Raw genomic sequence first — 21,715 nt, forward strand, 5'->3', positions numbered from 1 at the left:
ATAAACTTTCATCATATTTCACTTCAATTGATTCCACATGTTGAGGCTAAGCACAGCTGAGAAAATCAGCTGCAACATCCTAAAGTAAGAAGATATCATTTTAAAGATAAAAATTGTGATATTTAGAAAAAGGATTATTTTACTGATTTTATTAAAAAAAAAAACCCATCTGTGCTCTTGGCTGAATGTTTCATCTAAAAGACAATACTGAAGTTGCACCTTCTGTGCTGGTGAGGTTGCGGAGAAAAAGGAATGCTTATATAGTTGGTGGGAGTGTAAATTAGTTCAATCATTGTTGAAAAGTGTAGCGATTCCTCAAAGACCTAAAAACAGAACTACCATTCAACTCAGCAATCCCATTACTGGGTATAAATCCAAAGAAATACAAATCGTTCTATCATACAGACACATGCACACATATGTTCACTGCAGCACTATTCACAATAGCAAAGACATGGAATCAACCTCAACGCCCATCAATGGCAGACTGGATAAAAACAATGTGGTACATATACACCATGGAATACTATGCAGCTGTACAAGAGAATGAGATCATGTCCTCCTCTGGAACATGGATGGAACTGGAGGCCACTATCTTTAGCAAACTAATGCAAGAACAGAAAACCAAATACTGCATGTTCTCACTTATAAGTGAGAGCTAAAAGATGAGAACACATGGACACATAGAGGGAAACAACAACTGGGGCGTACTGGAGGGCGGAGAGTGGGAGGAGGGAGAGGATCAGTAAAAATAACTAATGGGTACTAGGCTTAATGCCCGGGTGATGAAATACTCTGTATAACAAACCCCTGTGACACAAGTTTACCTATATAATAAACGCGCACGTGTGCTTCTGACCTTAAAAAAAAAAAAAAGAATAAAGAAAAAAAAAGATTGGAAAGAAGCCAAAGATGCCCACTTTCACCACTACTATCCAATATAGTATGAGTGATTCTGGGTAGTACTATAAAGAAAAAGAAAAGAAATAGGAAGAGCAGAGACTCAAATGGAAAAGATAGTTTTTATTATTAAAATATATAGTTATCTATATAGAGAAAAGCAAGCTATTAGAATTAATAGAGTTCAAGATTTTTGGTACAAGATTATCTTGTAAAAATTAATAACATTTTTGACTCCAGCAATAACTACTTAGAATTATAGTAAAAAATGATATCCACAAAAGTATGAGGCAGAAAATTTAACTAAGAATATTAAAAACAAATAAAGTTGCACCTCTGTGGCTGCCTCTCTTTTAATTTTTAGATATTTCTTTGGCATTCCAAATATAAAGTCTTGATGCATTTGCAGAATTCAGGCAACATCTTCATTAGATTTGCACTGTGGCTCAAAATAGATTATTTACTAGACATTTTAAAGTAGCTACATAGTAGGTATATGTACATACAATCTGTCAAAAACATGTTATTTCCTCCAAATTTTCTATTAATATTATGTATAACTTTCCCTCTGTATAAAAATAGAAAACAAGCCTGAAAATGTAGATTTTTTTCCCTTCAGTTTCTCATTAGTACCAGTGCTCGGTAAGAGATACTAGATCACTCCCTACACCTTTGAGAAAGTCATCATACATAGTCACTATTATTACAACTCCTTGGGAATGCCTCAGGATTAGTCTACTCATAATAAATCAGCAGGTAAAAACCTTTCTCCTTGGTGAATTCTTGTCTCTCAAAGTAACTTGTTTAAATTTCATTTTTTAGCTATGTCTTTCTTACATTATTTTTTTCATTTCAAGTTTTCCTTCTGTTAAATTCCTAAACTTTTTCTTAAAACAATTTCATCCACAGCATATCTGATATGAGCAGAGTTGCATTATTTCTTTGGAGGAAGATAGCATGTAAGTTTTAGGTTACTCTTGTGAGAGAAGAAAGAAAAGGGCAGGCCGGTGGGCTATCTACAGAAAGAAAAGACTAGAGGTCAATACAGCCTTGTGTATAAAATCTCGATTTAATGCTGTATATAAAAAAATGATAAAACTTGTCATAAACTTCATCAAAGGGACTGAGTGGCAGCAAAAATGTCACGTTTGTGTTGAGTCACAGGCCTTCACTCTCCATAGACCATTTTCTACTTCAAATGAAGGACCAGTGACAGAATTAAGTTAATCTCACATAAAGTAAAGGCAGCTTTGAATATCTGAAATTTGTTTGGAAATAAAATTCTGATTTCCATACTGACTGGCATTTGTATCACTTAAACTAATATTGCGACTGCCCTTCCCCAGGTCAGCTGTCACACGCTTACTCTCCATGTTCCTTTTCATTACTCCTTCTGTGAATGTCTTCTTCCTCACTACCACCCGATTGATTTTCTAATCAGCAAAACCCTTCCAACTCTAAAGTTTGATTTTTAATATTTTTGGGACTTGGTGGCTCACCATAAATAACAACTCTCTCTTCCTTTTCTCTTAGTCCCTCAATTCTGATTCTAATCCTCATGCTGGGACTAGATGCTAAGAATAGATCCCAGGCTAGAGTTCTGCCTCAGTAATTTTCCAGCTTGGAGCCCTACCATTTTTTTTTTGGCAGTAGGACTTTTATTTATTTTTTAATTTTTTACTTTGAACTAACTTTAGACTTACAGAAATGTTGCAAAAGTAGTACACAGAGTTTCTATTTCTCTCTCATCCAGCTTCCCTTATTATTAACATCTTACATAACCATAGCAAAATTATCAAAACCAGGAAATTAACATTGGCAATACTATTACCTATAGACATTATTCAAATTTTACAGTTTTTCCACTGTCTTTTCCTGTTCCTGGATTCTATCCGGGACCCCATAGTGTATTTAGTTATTTTTCTTTAGTTTTCTGGAGTCTGTAAGAGATCCTTAGTCTTTGTCTTCTATTTTCCTTGACACTTTTTTTTTTTTTTTTTTTGAGAAAGAGTCTCGCACTGTTGCCTGGGCTAGAGTGCAATGGTGTGATCTCGGCTCACTGCAACCTCCGCCTCCCAGGTTCACGTGATTCTCCTTTCTCAACCTCCTGAGTAGCTGGGATTACAGGTGCACACCACCATGCCCGGTTAATTTTTGTGTATTTTTAGTAGAGATGGGGTTTCACTATATTGGCCAGGCTGGTCTCGAACTCCTGACCTTGTGATCTGCCCATCTCGGCCTCCTAAAGTGTTGGGATTACAGGCATGAGCCACCGTGCCCGGCCATCTTGACACTTCTGAAGGGTACTCATCAGTTATTTTGTCGAATGACTCTCAATTTGGGTTTGTCTGATGTTTTCTCATGATGTAACTGAGAGTTTTTGTCAAGAATACCAGAAAAACAGTGTTTTATCCCTCTTTGTGGATCATATCACAGGGTTCATGATAGTGACGTGTTTTTTACTGGTGACAGAGTTTGGATATTTGTCCCTGCCCAAATCTCAGACTGAAATGTAATTCTCAATGCTGGAGATGCGGCCTGGAGGGAGGTGTTTGGGTCATGGGGGCAGATCCCTCAAGGCTTGGTGCTGTCCTCACCACAGTGAGTGAGTTCTCACAAGATCTGGTCATTTAAAAGTATGTAGCACCTCCCCAACCCACCTCCTGCTCTGGCCATGTGATGTGCCTGCTAGCATCTCACCTTCCACCATGAATGAAAGCTCCCCAAGGCCTCCTCAGAAGCTGGGCACATGCCAGTGTCATGCTCATACAGCCTGCAGGACTATTCAATCAAACCTCTTTTCTTTAGAAATTACCCAGTCTCAGGTATTTCTTTATAGCAATGCAAGAATGGCCTAACACAACTGGTAATGTTGCCCTTGATTACTTTGTTAAGGTTCTGCTAGGTTCTTCTACTATCATCTTTCCCTTTGTAGTTAATAAATATCTTAAGGGAGATATGTTTGAGGCTATGCAAATCCTGTTTCTCCTTAAACTTTTGCCCATTAATTTTAGTATCTATCAGTGGATCTTGTCTGCAGCAGTAATTCCTGTGGTATTTGCCTCATAGTAATTTTCTATTGCCCTCTTTGTTTCTTTCTACATTTGTTAATTAGAATCCTATTGGAAGAAAGAGTTCTCCCTTATCTCCCGTTTATTTATCTATTATTGATTAATAAGTATGGGCTTATTTTATCCTATTGGTTATAATTCAATACTATATTAATTTTGTTGCTCAATTTGTTCCACCTTTAGTCACTAGGATCTCCTTCAGGTTGACTGCTGTGTTCTTTCAAGAAGCCTCTATCTTTTTTTGAGAAAGTTCTTGCTTTTTGGCACCAAAAGATGTTCTAGACTTATTTTGTATTTTCCCTGCCTCTGGGATCATCTACTTCTCTAAAAAGCCTCAGTTCTTTTTATTGGAGAATGATATTAAGAAAAAAGATCTGGGCACCAGTTGTGATTATTGTTATTGGGTGTCATTGCTTTTGGGTTCTCACTGAACAGAGCTAAGAAATACAAGTATGTATAAAGGCATACCTTGGAGATACTGTGGGTTTTGTTCCAGGCCACCAAAATAAAACAAACAGAGCAATAAGGTGAGTCACTCAATTTTTTTGATTTCCCTGTGCATATAAAAGTTATGTTTATGCTATAATCTATTAAGTGTGCAATAGCATTATGTCTAAAAACATGTACATACCCTAATTTAAAAATACTTTATTGTTAAAAATGCTAATGACCACATGAGCCTCCAGTGAATCCTCTTTTTGCTTGTGTAGGGGGGTCTTGCCTCGATGTTGATGGCTGCTGACTGATTAGGGTGGTGATTGCTGAAGGATGGGTGACTGGGACAACTGCTTAAAATAAGACAACAATAAAGTCTGCTGCATTAATTGGCTCTTCCTTTCATGAAAGATTTCTCTGTAGTATGTGATACTCTTTGATAGGATTTTACCCATAGGAGAATTTCTTTCAAAACTGGAGTTAATCCTCTCAAACCCTGGCACTACTTTATCAACTAAGCATATGTAATATTCTAAATCCCTTGTTATTTTTACAATGCTCACAGCATCTTCACCAAGTATAGATTCCATCTTAAGAAACCATTTTCTTTGCTCTTCCATAGGAAGCAACCCCACATCCATTCAAGTTTTATCATGAGATTACAGCAATTCAGTCACATCTTCAGGCTCCACTTATAATTCTAATTCTCTTAGTATTTCTGCCATATCTGCAGTTACTTCCTCCACTGAAGTCTTGAACCTCTCTCAAGGTCATCCATGATGGTTAAAATTAATTTCTTCCAAACTCCTAGAAATGTTAATATTGACCTCCTATGAATCACAAATGTTCTTAATGGCATCTAGAATGGTGGATCTTTTCCAGATGAAAATCTTGAAAATCCTTTACAATTTACTTTGCCCAGATCCATCAGGACAATCGCTGTCTATGGGAGTTCTAGCCTCACGAAATGTATTTCTTAAGTTACAAGACTTAAAAGTCAAAATTACTCCTTGATTCACGGGCTAAAGAATGTTGTGTTAGCAGACATGACAACAATAATAATCTCCTTGTATGTCACCATCAGAGCTCTTAGGTGACTAGATGCATTGTCCATGAGCAGTAGTATTTTGAAAGTTATCTTTTTTTCTGTGTAGATCTCAACAGTGGGCTTAAAATAATCAGTAAACCATGCTGTAAACAGATGTGCTATCATCCAGGCTTTGTTGTTTTATTTAAAGAGCACAGGTAGAGATTTAGCATCATTCTTAAGGGCCCTAGAATTTTTGGAATGGTAAATGAACACTGGCTTTAACTGAAAGTCACCAGCTACATTAGTCCCTAACAAGAGAGTCTGCCTGTCTTTTGAAGCTCTCAAGGCAGGCACTGACTTCTCTCTAGCTATAAAAGTCCTAGGTGGCACCAGCTACCCAGAGAAGGCTATTTTGTCTACACTAAGAATCTATCGTTGCTCTCGGGTGGCCCCGGCCAGGGAAGACAAGTTGTATGTGTCACTTCAACTGGCCATAGTGGTAGAAGTAGAGGCAGTGGGGCCTGTGTGACCACCTGGGTTTGTGAAATGGCTGCTGGCATTTCTGAATCCAGTGGGGCTGATTGCAAAGGAGGCCCAAGGAACAGTGCCAAGTTAGATGCTGATTACTCACTTTGAGTCCTTTATTGCAGAGTCTGTTCATTACCAACAGGGTACTGTGAATATATGCCTGATGTTGCTAAATGAAATGAATTTGAAAAACTTACTGTAGAAAATTCACCCAATCAAGAAGCTGGAATTAGTAAGGGTCAAGGAATAGCAGGGGAAGGGGAGAAGAAAAAACAGGAGAGAGATGGAAGGGGTCAAATAAAACCAAAAAAGGAGACTGTACCATAAAAGGTTATTATAGCCAAAATTCCCAGAGCAAAGAAGAAATATGTAAAAACAGTGTGTGGCTTTGCAACTTTTGAAGTTGATCTTAAAGAAGCACAAAGATTTTTCTGCTCAAAAATTCTCCTGTGGTACCTCAGTAACAGGGGAGGATGAAATTATTCAGGAAGACTCTATGGATGGCATAATTGATATCACTCAGAAAAAACAGCCAGAGGTGGATGATGACAGCATCGAGGATCTTGAAGAAGTAAATACGTAGTTTTGAAAATACGTCTGTATTTAACGGCCGGAACTGAGAGTTGATACCGCCAAACGGAGCGAAGTCTTTTAAATATAAATAAATAGATACACACACACACACACACACACACATTCACTCTTATCTTACAGTAAAACTGTAGGCTTCATTCTTGGCGTTTTCATTGTTCTGCACAAGGTTGTTTGGTTTTTTATTGCCAAAGTCAAATAAATAGGTTGTCTACGTATGAAATAGAATTTAGACAAAAAATTTTGGTCATTCGCTACTGACTTTTCCCTCTCTTCTTAATTTTTTTTTGAAAAACCCAGATTTTTTTCTGGGGAGCATTTCTGTTGATTATTTTACTGATCTAATGCTGAGTGATTTTTAAAAAGCATTCCAATCTGGCTTCCTCACCAGTAATAATAAGAAGAATACCTTGCTTCTTTGACATGACAGTTTAGAGATGGATGAGAATCTAACAGATTTGTGGTTGAATTTGCTTCACTGTTACCAAGTCCACTTCGTGGGCACAATAACATACTGTTGGTGGGATTTGTTCAAGCTATTCTGGAAATTATTTGGTAAAGTATACTAAAAGCCTTTAGACCATCTGCACTGTTTGTACTAGTAAGCCACTTCTTTGACATCATTCTGAAGAAATAATCAGTCTTGCATAAAACTTATGAATGAAGGTGTTGATCACAATGTTAATTATAATATCAAAAAGTTGCAAATAATATAAACAATTGGGAAATAAATGGTTAAAGTGATAATGCATCATGTGGTAGAATATTATGCATGTGTTTAAAAACCGTATTTTCTAAGAATATTTGGAAACACACTTGGCAACGTCAAGTAGGGGCACACCCCAGATACATTATTATTTTTTGGGATGGAGTTTCACTCTCGTTGCCCAGGCTGGAGTGCAATGGTGCCATCTTGGCTCACTGCAACCTCTGCCTCCCGGGTTCAAGCAATTCTCCTGCCTCAGCCTCCCAAGCAGCTGGGATTACAGGCATGCGCCATCATGCCTGGCTAATTTTTTTATTTTTAGTAGAGATGGGGTTTCACGATGTTGACCAGGCTGGTCTTGAACTCCTGACCTCAGGTTATCCACCCACCTCAGCCTCTCAAAGTGCTAGGATTACAGGCAGGAGCCACTGCACCCTGCCTACATTTTAGGTATTTATTATCATCATTGTTCTCAGTGGAAGTCCATTCAGAGAGGCTAGAGGCTCTTGTTGTGGCTATAAATTATGTGAGTAAAATTCTGCTAACCAATTAAAAATAATATATACCCATGTTTAATAGTCTGGAAAACAGCAATTAAAACATATCTTTCTTATAAAAGAACGGACACTTTTAATGAATGCATTAGATGAATTTAAACTTTAAGTCAGGTGCTGCAAATCAAAAAGATGACTTGTATTTTAAATTGGTATGGTCACCTTTAAGAATTTGGAACCCATGAAACCACTGTTTACTGTCATGCAAATTATGATCCTGAATAAATTTTTTTTTAAAGTCTCAGAAAATGTGTAATAAAGCTGTAAAGTAAAACAATGAAAAAAAGGAAAATCTATTGTTTAAGTGTAGCCACTTTCATCAATTATCTTAGCTGGATCTTCTGGATAACTTGCTACAGCTCGTGTATCAGCACTTACTGCTTCACCTTGCATTTTTATGTTATGGAGATGGCTTCTTCCCTTAAACCTCATGAATCAACCCTGTTACCTTCAAACTCTTTTTCTGAAGCTTCCTCACCTCTCTCAGGCTTCACAGAATTGAAGAGAGTTACGGCCTTACTCTGGATTAGGCTTTGGCTTATAGAAAATTTTGTGGCTGGTTTGATTTTCTAACTAGACCACTAAAATTTTCTCTATCAGCAAAAAGCTTGTTTTGCTTTCTCACTGTTCATGTGTTCACTAAAGTAGCACTTTCAATTTCCTTCAAGAACTTTTTCCTTATACTCAAAACCTGATTACTTGTTTGGTGCAAGAGGCCTAGCTTTCAGCCTGTTTTGGGTTTTTGACATGCTTTCCTCACTAAGTTTAATTGTTTCTAGCTTTTGATTTAAAGTGAGAGATGTGCGGTTCTTCTTTTCACTTGAACACTTAGAGGCCATTATGATGTTATTCATTGGCCTAATTTCAATATTGTGTCTCAGAGAATAGGGAGGCCCAAGGAGACAGAGATGGGGGAATGGCTGGTCGGTAGAGTCATCAGAACACATAAAACATTTATTAAATTTGTTGTCTTCATGGTATCTCAAACTAATTACAATGGTAACATCAACGACTATTGATCACAGATTACCATAACAAATATAGTAATAATTAAAAAGTTCGAAATATTGCAAGCATTACCAAATGTGACATGGAGACATGAAGCGAACACATGCTGTCAGAAAAATGGTGTTGACAGGCGTGCTCCAGTATGAGAGTGTCTGTTTTCCCACAGCCTTGACAACAGACTAGTTTTTAAATTGTCATGTTTTAAAATTTTTGCTAGTTGATAGGTAAAAAACTGGTATCTCGGTATTGATTTAGTTTGCATTTCTTTAGTTATAAGTGAGTTTGAACATGTTTTCAAAATGTTCCAAGGCCATTTTACTTTCTTTTTTGTGAGTTGTCTGTTTATGTCTTTTTCCCATTTTTCCATCATGTTTTGGTCCTTTTTTTCCTCATTTTTTAAGAGTTCTTTAAATATAAGAGATATTAACTCTTTATCTGTAGTATATGCTATACATTTTTTCTTAAAATTTTTATTGATTCATTAAAAAATAATAAACCTATCATGCTGACATCTAAGAATATGTTTTATGAAAATAAGTATTTTTCAAAGCAAACATTTCAGAAAGTGGCACTGTTTAAATTTTTGCAACAGACTCCCAAATATGCCTCTGCATTCAGTATGCTCCAAGAAACTGTTTTGGATTCAAGTATAAGAGGAAATGCCAGTCACATGTTGGAGAAGGGAAGGTGGATATTTTTCTTTGATACTATGCTCAAAGTTGACAAGTGGTAGATTTTTAAATTATTATGTTTGATTGACTAATCATAATTGTATACATTTATGGGGTACAATGTGATGTTTCGATATATGTATATAATGTGGAATGATGAAATCAAGCTAATTGACATGTATCACCTCCCTATTCTATCATTTTTTATGGTGAAACACTTAAAAGTTAGTTATTTTGAAATATATTATTGTAGTTGCCCTGCTTTGTAACAGATCTTAAAACTTATTCTTCCTATCGATCTGAAAATTTGTACCCTCTGATCAACAACTTCTCCCATTCCTTCCTTCTTCACACTCCCAGTCTCTGGTAACTATCTTTCTACTGTTTACTTCTATGAATTTAACTTTTTTAGATTCTACATATAAGAAAGATCATGCAGTATTTGTCTTTCTGTTTCTGGCTTATTTAACTTAGCATAATGTCCTTCAGTTTTATCCATATTCTTGCAAAAGACAGGATTTCTTTCTTTTTAAAGGCTAAGTAGTATTCCATTATACAAACACATATACAATGAATACACACACACACACACACACAGACACATACACATACCATGTTTTAAAATTGTTTATTTTTTCTTCTAATTTTTATTTTAGGTTCAGAAGGTACATGGGCAGGTTTGTTAATGGGTAAATTGTGTGGGGTTTGGTGTACAGATGACTGTCAACCACAGTGAGCATAGTACCTGATAGGTAGTATCCTCACCTTCTTCCTACTTTCCACCCTCAAGTGAGATCTAGTGTCTGTTGTTCTCTTTCTTGTGTCCATGTGTACTCAATATTTAGCTCCCATTTATTAGTGAGAACATGCAGTATTTGGTATTCTCTTCCTGTATCAGTTTGCTAAGGCTGATAGCCTCCGGCTGCATCCATGTTGCTGTAAAAAACATGAATGATTTCATTCTTTTTTTTAATAGCTGCACAGTATTTCATGGTGTATATGTACCACATTTTCTTTATCCAGGCAACCACTGATGGGCATCTAGGTTGATTCCATGGCTTTGCTATTGTGAAAAGTGCTGCGATGAACACATGGACACATGTCTTTATATTTATATATAGAACAATTTATATTTCTTTGGGTATATACCCAGTAATGGGATTGTTGGGTTGAATAGTAACTCTGTTTTAAGTTCTTTGAGAAATTTCCAAACTGCTTTTTTAAAAAAATGACACATTTAAGAAATCCATTTAGCTTGGTTCCATATCTTGGCTACTGCAAATAATGCTGCAGTGAACATGGGAGTGTGGATATCCCTTTGACATTGATTTCCGTTTCTTTGGATATACACTTGGAAGCAGGATTACTGGATCATATGATAGCTCTATTTTTAGTTTTTTGAGGAACCTCCATGCTGTTTTCCATAATGGCTGTACTAATTTACATTCCCACCAACAACGTAAAGAGTGCCCTTTTCTCCACATCCTTGCCAACACTTATCTTTCATCTTTTTGGTAAAAGCCATTCTAATTGGTGTGAGATGATATCTCATCGTGGTTTTAATTTGCATTTCCTTAATGATTAGTTATGCTGAGCATTTTTTCATGTACCTGTTCGCCACATGCATGCCTTGAGAAATGTCTGTTCAGGTCCTTTGCCCATTTTTTAATCAGGTTGTTTTTTGCCGTTGAATCGTTCCTTTTATATTTTAGATATTAACTCCTTATCAGATGTATGGTTTGCAAAGATTTTCTCCCCTTCTGTGAATTGTCTCCTCACTTTGTTAATTGTTTCCTTTGTTGTGCAAAAGGTTTTTAGTTTAGATGTCATTCCATTTGTCTATTTTTCCTTTTGTTGCCTGTACTTTTGAGCTCTTTTGTCAATATTTTCTCTCAGTTTATCAGTTGTCTTTTGACTTTGTTTCTGGTATTTTTTGGTCAAGCAACATTAAAAGTTTTTTTTTTTTTTTTGAGAGTCTCACTCTATCACCCAGGCTGGAGTGCAGTGGCATGACTGTGGCTCACTGCAGCCCAAACCTCTTGGGCTCAAGCAATCCTCCCACCTCAGCATCCCGAGTAGCTGGGACTATAAACACGTGCCATTACACTCAGCTAATTTTTTTTTTCTTCGTAGAAACAGAGTCTCACTATGTTGCCCAGGTTGGTAAAATTTTTTCACATGGCCAAATTTGTCAATCTTTTCTTCTATTCCTCTAGCTTTAGATCCTAGAAAGCCTTTCTCTTCACCAAGGTTAAAGAGAAAGTTACTAAGTTTTCTTCCATTAGTTGCATGGTTTCATTTTTAAATATTTAGATCCTTAATCCAATTGCTTATTCTTGTGCATGGTGTAAGATATGAGTTTTCTATATGGTTATTTAGTTGTCTCAGCCCATTTAATGAAAAAGTCCACCTTTATCCCAATGATCTGAAATACCACCTTCATCATACACCAAGTGTCCACATGTCCTTGGGTCTAATTCTGAACTTTTTATTCTATTCCACTTGTCTATTGTCTATTCACATACTACAAACACACCGTTTTGATTTAGGCTTTACAGTATGCCTCAATGGCTGGTAGTCAGAGCCCTGTTGTTTAATTAGCTGTAGCTGAGATCAGGATAATGTTTATCTTTGTTAGATCTAGATAATTCTAGATCTAAATAGCTGTATCCTGTAGATTGCTACTATTCAATTATACATTACTGATTACTAGAGCCAAAGGAGGTTAGGGCCGATACCAAATACAAATTTTAAAGAAAAGCGGCTAATTTATTTAGTTCATCTGGAATTCCTAGAGATGCTGATCTGGCACAACATAAACAGTCTAAGTACATTCAATCTACAGTTTATGAAACTCTGTCTCAGAGGATTGGTGGAATTCCAGATTCTCGAACAAGATTCATTCCTGGAACACATGAATCTGATTCTGAATTGACCTTATAAATTGGTTGGGAACCACTATCATGTATAAGTACCCAGGTGAATACTCCAAGATTTCCTAATGGAAAATACTAACATTTTCATTCATTCACAAATATGAATTGAACTTCCATTGTATATCAGGCACTATGCTAGGTTTTGAAGCTATAATAATGAGTAATATAGCTATGACCCCTGTCTGCCCTCCACAGTTTAGCAGGAAACAGAGGCAATTAAATAAGTAATAATAATAGTGTGATAAGTACTAGAAGAGAGGAAATATAGGGTGCTAGGGCAACACACAGCTGGGGTACCTTAAGGTAATTTAGGAGAGCCAGAGAAAGCTTTTTTAGAAGAAGCAATATTTAAGCTGAGACATGAAGGACAAGGGGTGAACCAAGGTGTAGCAGTTTTCCAGACAGGGGAAAAATGTATGCAAAGGCCCTAAGGCAAGACATAGCTTTTTACTTTCAAGGAACTGAAATCAGTCTTACTGTGGCTAGCATATAAGTGAGTGGGGAATGGTGGAAGATAGGGCATGGCAAGGGTTTTCCACTGGCAGTGGTTTTGCTCCCCAGGAAACATTTGGCAATTTCTGGAGACATTTCTGGTTGTCTTAATTAGAGGCTGAGGGAGTGCTACTGGTAGCACAGAGGTCAAGGTCACTTCTTCTAAATATCCTATAGTAGACAGGACAACATCCGCCTTGCCCCTGCCCGCCCCCCACTCCCTACCCCACACAAGGAATTATGTAGTCTAAAATAACTGGTCCTGGGAAAAGCAGAGGTCCTTTCATTCCAATTTTTATGATATTTTAAGAAGGGAGTTTGGATTTCATTCAAGGGCAAGGAGGAGCTATTTGATGGCTTTAAGTAGCAAAAAACAAATGTTTTAGAAAGATTACTCAGTACAGAGAATTGACTAGAATTTCTTCATTCAGGTATTTATGTGCCATGCATTGTGTAGGAGCTGGGGATACGGTGGTGAACATTTAAACATTGACCCATTCTAGTGGAAGAGGTAGAAAATAAAAACAACACAGAAATTAACAATAAACAACAAGGCTGTTTTCCCATATTCAGTATTTCAAATGTAGATGAAATCTGGGTCTGACAGTAAAACTTCAGTGTTAATTTTTAGAGGAGAAAAGCCCTAGACAAATTTTATAAAACATCATCTATGGGGTATGTGTTGTTTAGTTTGGATCTCATTTCTATTAAATGAAAATATTTTTAAAAATAATCACTACAACACAAATAAAATCTTATTCTTCATTATTGTTTTTCATTTTCTGTGTATGTGTGTGTGTGTGTGTGTGTGTGCATGTTTCTGGCTTACATTTCCATATTATGTTCAAAATGCTCAACATTAAAGGATTTACTGAAATGACTACTTCTTTGGCTGACAGCTTTAATAGTGACCGCAAGAATTTCAGGAACCATGATCATTTGACACCCCCTGGTATAGTACAGAACTTGTCTCTTGGCAAGGATGACATTTAATTTTTTTCTTACATAGATTTCCTTAGGAAAAAAAACCTTTGCTTTTTGTATCTCTGTGACACTTCTTAAAATTAGCTGTTTTCTCTAATGAACTCATTTCAGATATATTAGCTTCTTAATCTAAGGACTAAGTCAGTGACAACTTGCTTAATGTGTGGGGAGATTCTAGTTGCATAAAAATCTTGCTTGAAGAAGAATTTTAGGTCAGCAAAATGACTGAAAGTACATCTTCATTATAATTTTCTTGCTGTGAAGCCACATTAAATGATGGATGGATTTTCCAAAATAACACTACACTAAAATCCTTCCTGCCACACTAGAGAGGCAGCATCGTGCAGTGGTTAAGAGTAGACTTTGCCTCAGTTTAAATCTTGACTCAGTCATGTACTAGCTTATGGTCTCAAGCAAGTTATTTAACCTCAGAGCCTCTGTTTCCTCATTTGTAAAATGGGGATAACCATAGTATTCACATTATAGGGGAGGATACTGACTCTGAATCCTCACTTTGCCATTTATTAACAGTATGACTTTGAAAAAAATTATCACTGAAGTCACTGTTTCTTCATCTGTAAAATGAGATAATGATGTACCTCATAGGGTTAAGGTAAAAATGAAGAAATGATATAGCAAATATAATGTAACTAGCACTAAGCCATAACACACATTAAGCCTTCCATAAAGGGAGGCCAACTTCTCCTTGTCTCATGAATTTTGTGTGTATTACCACAGGGGCGCAACAGATTCAAAACCTACAGAAATCTCTGTTGGAGTTAAATTCACATATCCAGGAAAGGCCCTGAATGAGATCTCCCTGCCCCTCTACCGTGATCACGCTTTAGAAGAAATATGTAATGTTAAGTGGAGACATGCTCAAGAGATGCCAACCTATCAAAATCTTTGCTTCAAATGGAAAGTATTTCTTCAATAAATGAAATAGTTACGAAGTTGTGACAAAAACTCTCCAGTGTTCTCAGTTAACCAGACGCACAAGAAAGAGCAAGAATGTTATGAAATACCAATGAAATTAATGACATACAAAAAATTGACACCAATAATGTGTCAAATTGAGAGATTTTTCAAGACGACTTTAAATTTTCATGTTAGTCTACTTCATCAAAACATTAACTAATTTGAAAATCCTATTTAAAAGATAATTTCTGCTTACTGGTTTGTTACAGGTGAGAAGCAAGATTGCAGGCTTCTGCTCTATGTGTCTACAGAACACTTTTGTGTAGCTGAACTGTAACACGTAGCACAATAATTGGGATAACATTCGGTTTTAAGCTAAGTGGCTACTTCTGATACAATGTTATAAGCTGAACAGTATTCCATGTCTAGGTGCAACTAGATTAATTTATATTTTGCCTAAGGAAGACACAATCATGAAATTTAACATGTAATCATGCCTCAAATAAGTATAAACAGTAGTCACTAATTTCCTACTTATGACATGTAACGTTTTTCAAATATTGAACGTGAACATCTTGGGACTTCTCTTGATGAGAGAAAGAATAAGATGTAACAAAGTGAGGAGAATTAATTCTCTGTGATCTTAGCACTTATCATCTTCTGACATACTATATATGTATTTGTTTATTGTCTTTCTCTCGCGAGAATGTGGACTATGTAACAGTAGGAATTGTTGTTTGTTTTGTTCGCTGATTTATCTTCAGTCCTGGATTATAGGTCCTCCAAATGTATATCTAAAGTGAATAATTGAATGACTAAATAACTGAAGTGCTGGAAACACTTTAACATCTGTGTATTTCTAAGATAGATATTTAGTCTGTTCTTTTTTTTTTTTTTTGAGATGTAGTCTCGCTCTGTTGCCCAGGCTGGAGTGCAGTGGTGTGATCTCTTCTCACTGCAAGCTCCGCCTCCCAGGTTCACACCATTCTCCTGCCTCAGCCTCCCGAGTAGCTGGGACTACAGGCACCCGCCACCACGCCCGGCTAATTTTTTGTATTTTTAGTAGAGACGGGGTTTCACCATGTTAGCCAGGATGGTCTCGAGCTCCTGACCTCATGGTCCGCCCACCTTGGCCTCCCAAAGTGCTGGGATTACAGGGATTCTAACTGTTCTAAAGAAAAGGATAGAGACCATTTACACGGGAGATATTTAGTAAAAAACAGAGATGTCTTTTAAACCTACAATGACTTAGCAATGAATTGAGGGAAATCTCAGATTTTGCAGAAGTCCATTTATAGATGAGGGTGTACTATTGAGTGGGGATAATTAATAATGTATCTAGGAAAACATGCTGTTTCTGTCTTGGAGCTGGAGTGTATTTCTATGAAGAATTTGAACCTTACAATATTATAGACCATCTGTAAAACTTCTGCAAAGCATAGGAATTAGAAACACCAGGTACTGTGGAAGAGAAGGGTGAAGAAGGGACCTGAAAACACAGAATTTATTTGAAGTTTATATAAGAAGTTAGATCCCCAGATTCCCACCCCTGCCCTGCCCCACCAGGTGACTACCTTCCCCAACACCCACACAAGAAAGAGAACTAGAGAAATTAAACAAGAGAAAATCTAGACTTAGGGACACCACACATTGAGCAAGGTAGAAATCAGGTGCAGGACTGAAAACAAGCGGCTTAAGTAAATGTCTGACAGTGAACAGTGAAACTCCAGCCCTCTTTTCCTGCCCAGCTCCAAAATGCTGGCACCCAAGACATATACTCTCCAGTCAGAAGATTGGAGGATTCTTTGCTAGAGAATCTGAATAGCCCAGGAAAAAAACTTAGGAATACTGACTTTTGGGCATTTCAAAAAAAGGGCGGACTATCTTAATGTTCTATGGTCAAGCTCTCTACATAAACAACCTTCTAATCAGTTTTTGAATGCCTAAGTAAAGAATACATTGCATCCATAAAACGAGAACAGGATGCTATAAAAAGAAGGAGACAGCTGGAGAAAAAGAAAGAACTATTACAAATTAAAACTATGAGAGCAAAAATAAAATTTTTATAAAAGGATTGGAAAGTAATGTTGAAGAAATCTCTCAAAGGTGGATTAAAAAACCAAAAAACAAAAGTATAGAAAACAGAAAAGTTAAGACAACGAGAGTATCATATCAGTATAGGAAATCTAATTTTTTTTTTTTTTTTTGAGATGGAGTCTCGCTCTGTTGCCCAGGCTGAAGTGCAGCAGCGCAATCTCGGCTAGCTGCAACCTCTGCCTCCTGGGTTCAAGGGATTCTCCTGCCTCAGCTTCCTGAGTAGCTGGGACTACAGGCACATGCTACCACACCTGGCTAATTTTTGTATTTTTTTGGAGATGGGGCTTTGCCATGTTGGTCAGGCTGGTCTCAAACTCCTGACCTCAGATGATCCACCCACCTTGGCTTCCCAAAGTGCTGGGATTATAGGCATGAGCCACTGTGCCCAGCCAGAAATCTGATTTTTTATTAATATGAGTTGTAGAAGGAGAAAATAGAGGAAATGGTGGTGAGGAAATCATCATACATAATACAAAAGCATTACTCAGAATTAAAGAATATCTCCAGGGCTTGCTAGGTACCAACAGAATAAATGAAAAAGACTCAAGAACAGTGGTGATAAGAAGAAGATTCTAAAAGCATTTGGAGAGAAAACAAGGTATATATAAAGGATTAGGAATAAGAATAGTATCAGAGTATTTAATAGCAATATTGGACAATGGAGCAATGCCTTCAAAATTTAGAAAAAATAATTTTTACCCTAGAATGATATACTGTGTCAAACAAATAAGCAAGTATAAGCATAGAATAATGATACTTTTAGAAATAGTAAGTCTCAAAAAATTTATGTCCTATGCATTGTTTGTTAGGAAGCTACTGGAGGATATGCTCCACCAAAATGAAGAATAAAATCGAGAAAGAATATGACATGAGATGAAACAAAAAAAAGAAGTGACAGGAACTCCCAGGAGAACAAGGTGGTAAGCCTTCAGAGCGTCCTAGGTCCAGACTGAGCTCCATGGAGGGCTCTAGGACAGAGGCCTCCAGGGTAAAAAATGTAACTCGTAAGCGTGGAAAACTGTACTGACAAACATTTTACAAAACTACATTAAGGGTTATGAAATGACTTAGCCAAAGATTTGAAGAAAAATAAGCATATTTTAATATGAGGCATTTCATAAACCCCTAGGAAAAACAAAATCGTTCAAGAAGGAAATGTTATCCTTGGCTCCAGAGTGATGTATTAGCACAGTATTAATACTGAAAATACTATATATAATACGGATTCAGCCAAAAATCATGCAATAATTGTATTGGGATGGTGGTAGGAAGAAGGAAGGTGAAAGAGCTATAATTCCCATCATCCATAATAAGAAGCAATAGATAATTTGTAAACTAATAAAAATTTTAGCAGTATACAAATAGTATTTAGAAACATGGAGGTGAAAATCACAGAAACTTCCTTAAGAGGTAAAAGTGGCTGCCTGTGGAGAGAAGATGGGTGGGGTAGAGAAGAACACTGCTGGTTTTGAGCATTATTTGATTTTCTATGTGTTTATGTTATTTTGAAAAAAATAGAAATTTCAAACCCAAATGTACAAAAAATATTATGGACAGTGTAGTATAGCACGAAGAGTTTTAAGCTAGGAATGAAAATTTAAAACTGTTGATTACTTATACCCTGATGTTGGGTAAAACATACCACTTCTGGTTGGGTGCAGTAGCTCACGCCTGTAATCCCAGCACTCTGGGAGGTTGAGGCAGGTGGATCACCTGAGATAAGAGGTTTGAGAGAAGCCTGGCCAACATGGCAAAACCCCGTTTCTACTAAAAATACAAAAATTAGTCTGGTGTGGTGGCACGCACCTGTAGTCCCAGCTATAGCTACTCAGGAAGCTGAGGAATGAGAATCACTTGAACCTGGGAAGCAGAGGCTGCAGTGAGCCGAGATTGCACCCACAGCACTCTAGCCCGGGAAACCGAGCGAAACTCCGTCTCAAAACAAACCAACCAACTAACCCACTTCGGTCTCAACTTCATTTATTCACTAGAAGACTTTTTTTCTTTTTTTTTTTCTTTTTTTGAGACGGAGTCTCACTCTGTCGCCCAGGCTGGAGTGCAGTGGCGCAATCTCGGCTCACTGCAGGCTCCGCCTCCCGGGTTCACGCCATTCTCCTGCCTCAGCCTCTCCGAGTAGCTGGGACTACAGGCGCCCGCCACCACGTCCGGCTAATTTTTTTTTTTTTGTATTTTTAGTAGAGACGGGGTTTCATCGTGGTCTCGATTTCCTGACCTCGTGATCCGCCCGCCTCGGCCTCCCAAAGTGCTGGGATTATAAGCGTGAGCCACCGCGCCCAGCCTAGAAGACTTTTATTCTAAGGGTCTTTCCAACTCTAAGGTTCTGATCCCATCACAATAAAATATTTTTTCTAGGAATAGCAAAGAAAGAGAAACTTTCCTCCACGTTCTCATGGTATAGCTTTATGTATTTTTGTTCACTTTGCCAAAGGTCTCCCTATCTTTGCTTCCTTGATATTAAAATGGAACTACCATATCCCCAACGTGGGAATCATATTGTACCTGTGAGGCTAGTCTTCGCATAGCCTCCTCCTGCCGCCTGCGCATTTCCGGAGTTCCTGGGCAGCTTCCACTGGTGATAGATGAGTGGGCTGAAGGTGGCTGTGTGAGTGGCAGCTCTCTGTTGGCATCCACATCTGGATTAAAAAGATTTCGATGTTTGCATCAGATAATCATTAACACTTTAAAGAAAAATGGCTAAATTCCATTTGTTCTATGATCTAACAATTCTGCTCCTCAGTATATACTTAAGAGAAATAAAAACATGTCCGCCCAAAAACTCGTACACAAATATTCATAGAAGAATGATTCATAATAGCCAAAAGTGGAAACAACCTAAATGCCCACCAACTGATGAGCAGATGAAATACAAAATATCCATTCAATAGACTACTAACAATAAAAAGAAATGAGATACCGACACATGCTAGAACGGGGATAACCCTTGAAAATGTTATGCTAAATCAAAGAGGTCAGTAAAAAAAAAAGGACCATATATTGTATGATTCTATTTATATGAAATGCCCAGAATAGAAAAATCTGTAGAGACAGAAAGTAAATTAGTGGTTACCTGGGGCTGGAAATAGAGGGTTAAGAGGAGAATGGGGATTGACTGCTAACAGGCATGAGCTTCTTTTAAGGGGATGAAAATGGCCTAAAGTTAGATTATGGTGATCGCTGTACAACCCTGTGAATTATACTAAAAATACTGAGTTGAATGCTTTAAATGGGTGAATTACATAGTATGTGAGTTACAGCTCAATAAATCTGTTTTAAGATTTAAAAAAAAATTCAATTTGTTCTTGTTATTTAGAAAATTTATTTTTACTAGTAGAAATTATAGACTATATTTATGAAGAAGATCATACTTTAAAAGTAGATACCAAAGTAAATATTAGAAGTTGTTATTTGATGGCCAATAGTGATTGAAAAGAAGGAAGAATAGGAAAAAGTAGTCCTCATTTAACTCCCTACCAGTAGGAGTGAATTTGGACTTTTTTCATTTAACTGGTGCAGTAAATTTCTTGGTCACTGGATACAGTTCTGGATAACTGCAGGGGGGTGGGCATGGAGGATGGCAGTGAAAAAAGCCTCAAGGAATGTGTGACATTTGGGTTGAGGTGAAGTTCGGTGATTGTATGTTACTGTATTATTTCTGCTGTTCACTTCCTTCCCCTACTCTATTCCCCTTTATCTGGTATTTGATTTTGTGGGTAACTAGTGTCCAAATGCCCTCTGTCTTTCTAGCTATTTCCTTTTGGAAATGCCATTCTTTTTGTCTAAACACCTTACTTTCTGTTTGGTATTCAGACAATAGTAGAAATAAAAGTTAATAGGTAGGCAGTAGTCAATGTGCATAGCACACTGGCAAAGAGACTTCTGAAATGAACAGAGTAGGAACGGTAGGATTTATTTACTTAACAGCTGTTTGGGGGCTTGGCAGCTGTTGGCAAATGTCAAATCCAAGTAATAACTACATTGAGACTTTTAGTGATAGAAACATACAGTCTTGTATTAGAGCTTCCCCAACTACTATACTGAGAATACCTGTAGTTAATGTAATAATCCTGAATTATACAACAGGTCTGTTTTCACAAAATATTTTTGTTCTTTGTGTGTGTGTGTGTTGGGGGTGTGGATAATGGTGGTGGTGGTGGTGGTGGAGACTGGAGGGGGTGTCAGGTTTGGGAGAGTAGGTGGAAAGCAGGATGACAGGCTAGTGCCTGCCTTGACAGCTTTTCTATACCTTTCCAGGGAAATGACAAAGAGGGGGGCGGGCTGGGGGGGCTGAGTTTCTGTTGGGGAAGGACAGCCAAGCAAGGCAGTACTGCAGGCTAAACTGCTCCTATCTTCCACAGCAGTAGTGCTCAGCTTTTATTTCTACTATTCTCTGAACACCAAACAGAAAGAAGACAGGGGCAGAAGAAAGAATGACAGATGATGCAGAGAAAGAAGTTGGGAACTCCAATGATTTCCCATTTTTTTTATTATCACTACAACTATTAATTGGTATCATCACCCAAGGATTAAGAAAGCCAGTGGGGTTCCAAATGACCCATCCAAGCTTAATGTAAGTTAAATTCTGTAAAAAAGTAAGCCAACCCTCCATATACGGACATCATTCTTATTCTTATCAGTGAAAAAACTGCTGCTGCTGCCAGTAACATATTCAACACCAATTCATATGGGTAACAGATTTGTGCCAAAAAAATAGCTTGCATTATATCAGTCACTTATTCTTGACCCTTCTATTGGTTAAGATGGCACTAGTAGAAT

General features: G+C 37.3%; 1 protein-coding gene and 1 pseudogene across 6 annotated transcripts in view; one reads left to right on the plus strand and one right to left on the minus strand.

Annotated features, from left to right (window-relative positions):
* Positions 1–21,715, minus strand: part of TANC2 (tetratricopeptide repeat, ankyrin repeat and coiled-coil containing 2) — a 484,030-nt gene that overhangs the window by 83,895 nt on the left and 378,420 nt on the right. For all 6 annotated transcript variants that reach the window (XM_030800293.1, XM_012497692.2, XM_030800292.1 and 3 more), the window contains one exon: positions 19,442–19,575. In XM_030800293.1, coding sequence (XP_030656153.1) covers positions 19,442–19,575 — 134 coding nt within the window. The remainder of the gene's footprint in view (positions 1–19,441; positions 19,576–21,715) is intronic.
* On the plus strand, positions 5,890–6,913 carry LOC105737881 (annotated as a pseudogene).

Source organism: Nomascus leucogenys, chromosome 19, assembly GCF_006542625.1.
Source record: "Nomascus leucogenys isolate Asia chromosome 19, Asia_NLE_v1, whole genome shotgun sequence".
Classification (NCBI taxonomy): Eukaryota; Metazoa; Chordata; class Mammalia; order Primates; family Hylobatidae; genus Nomascus; species Nomascus leucogenys.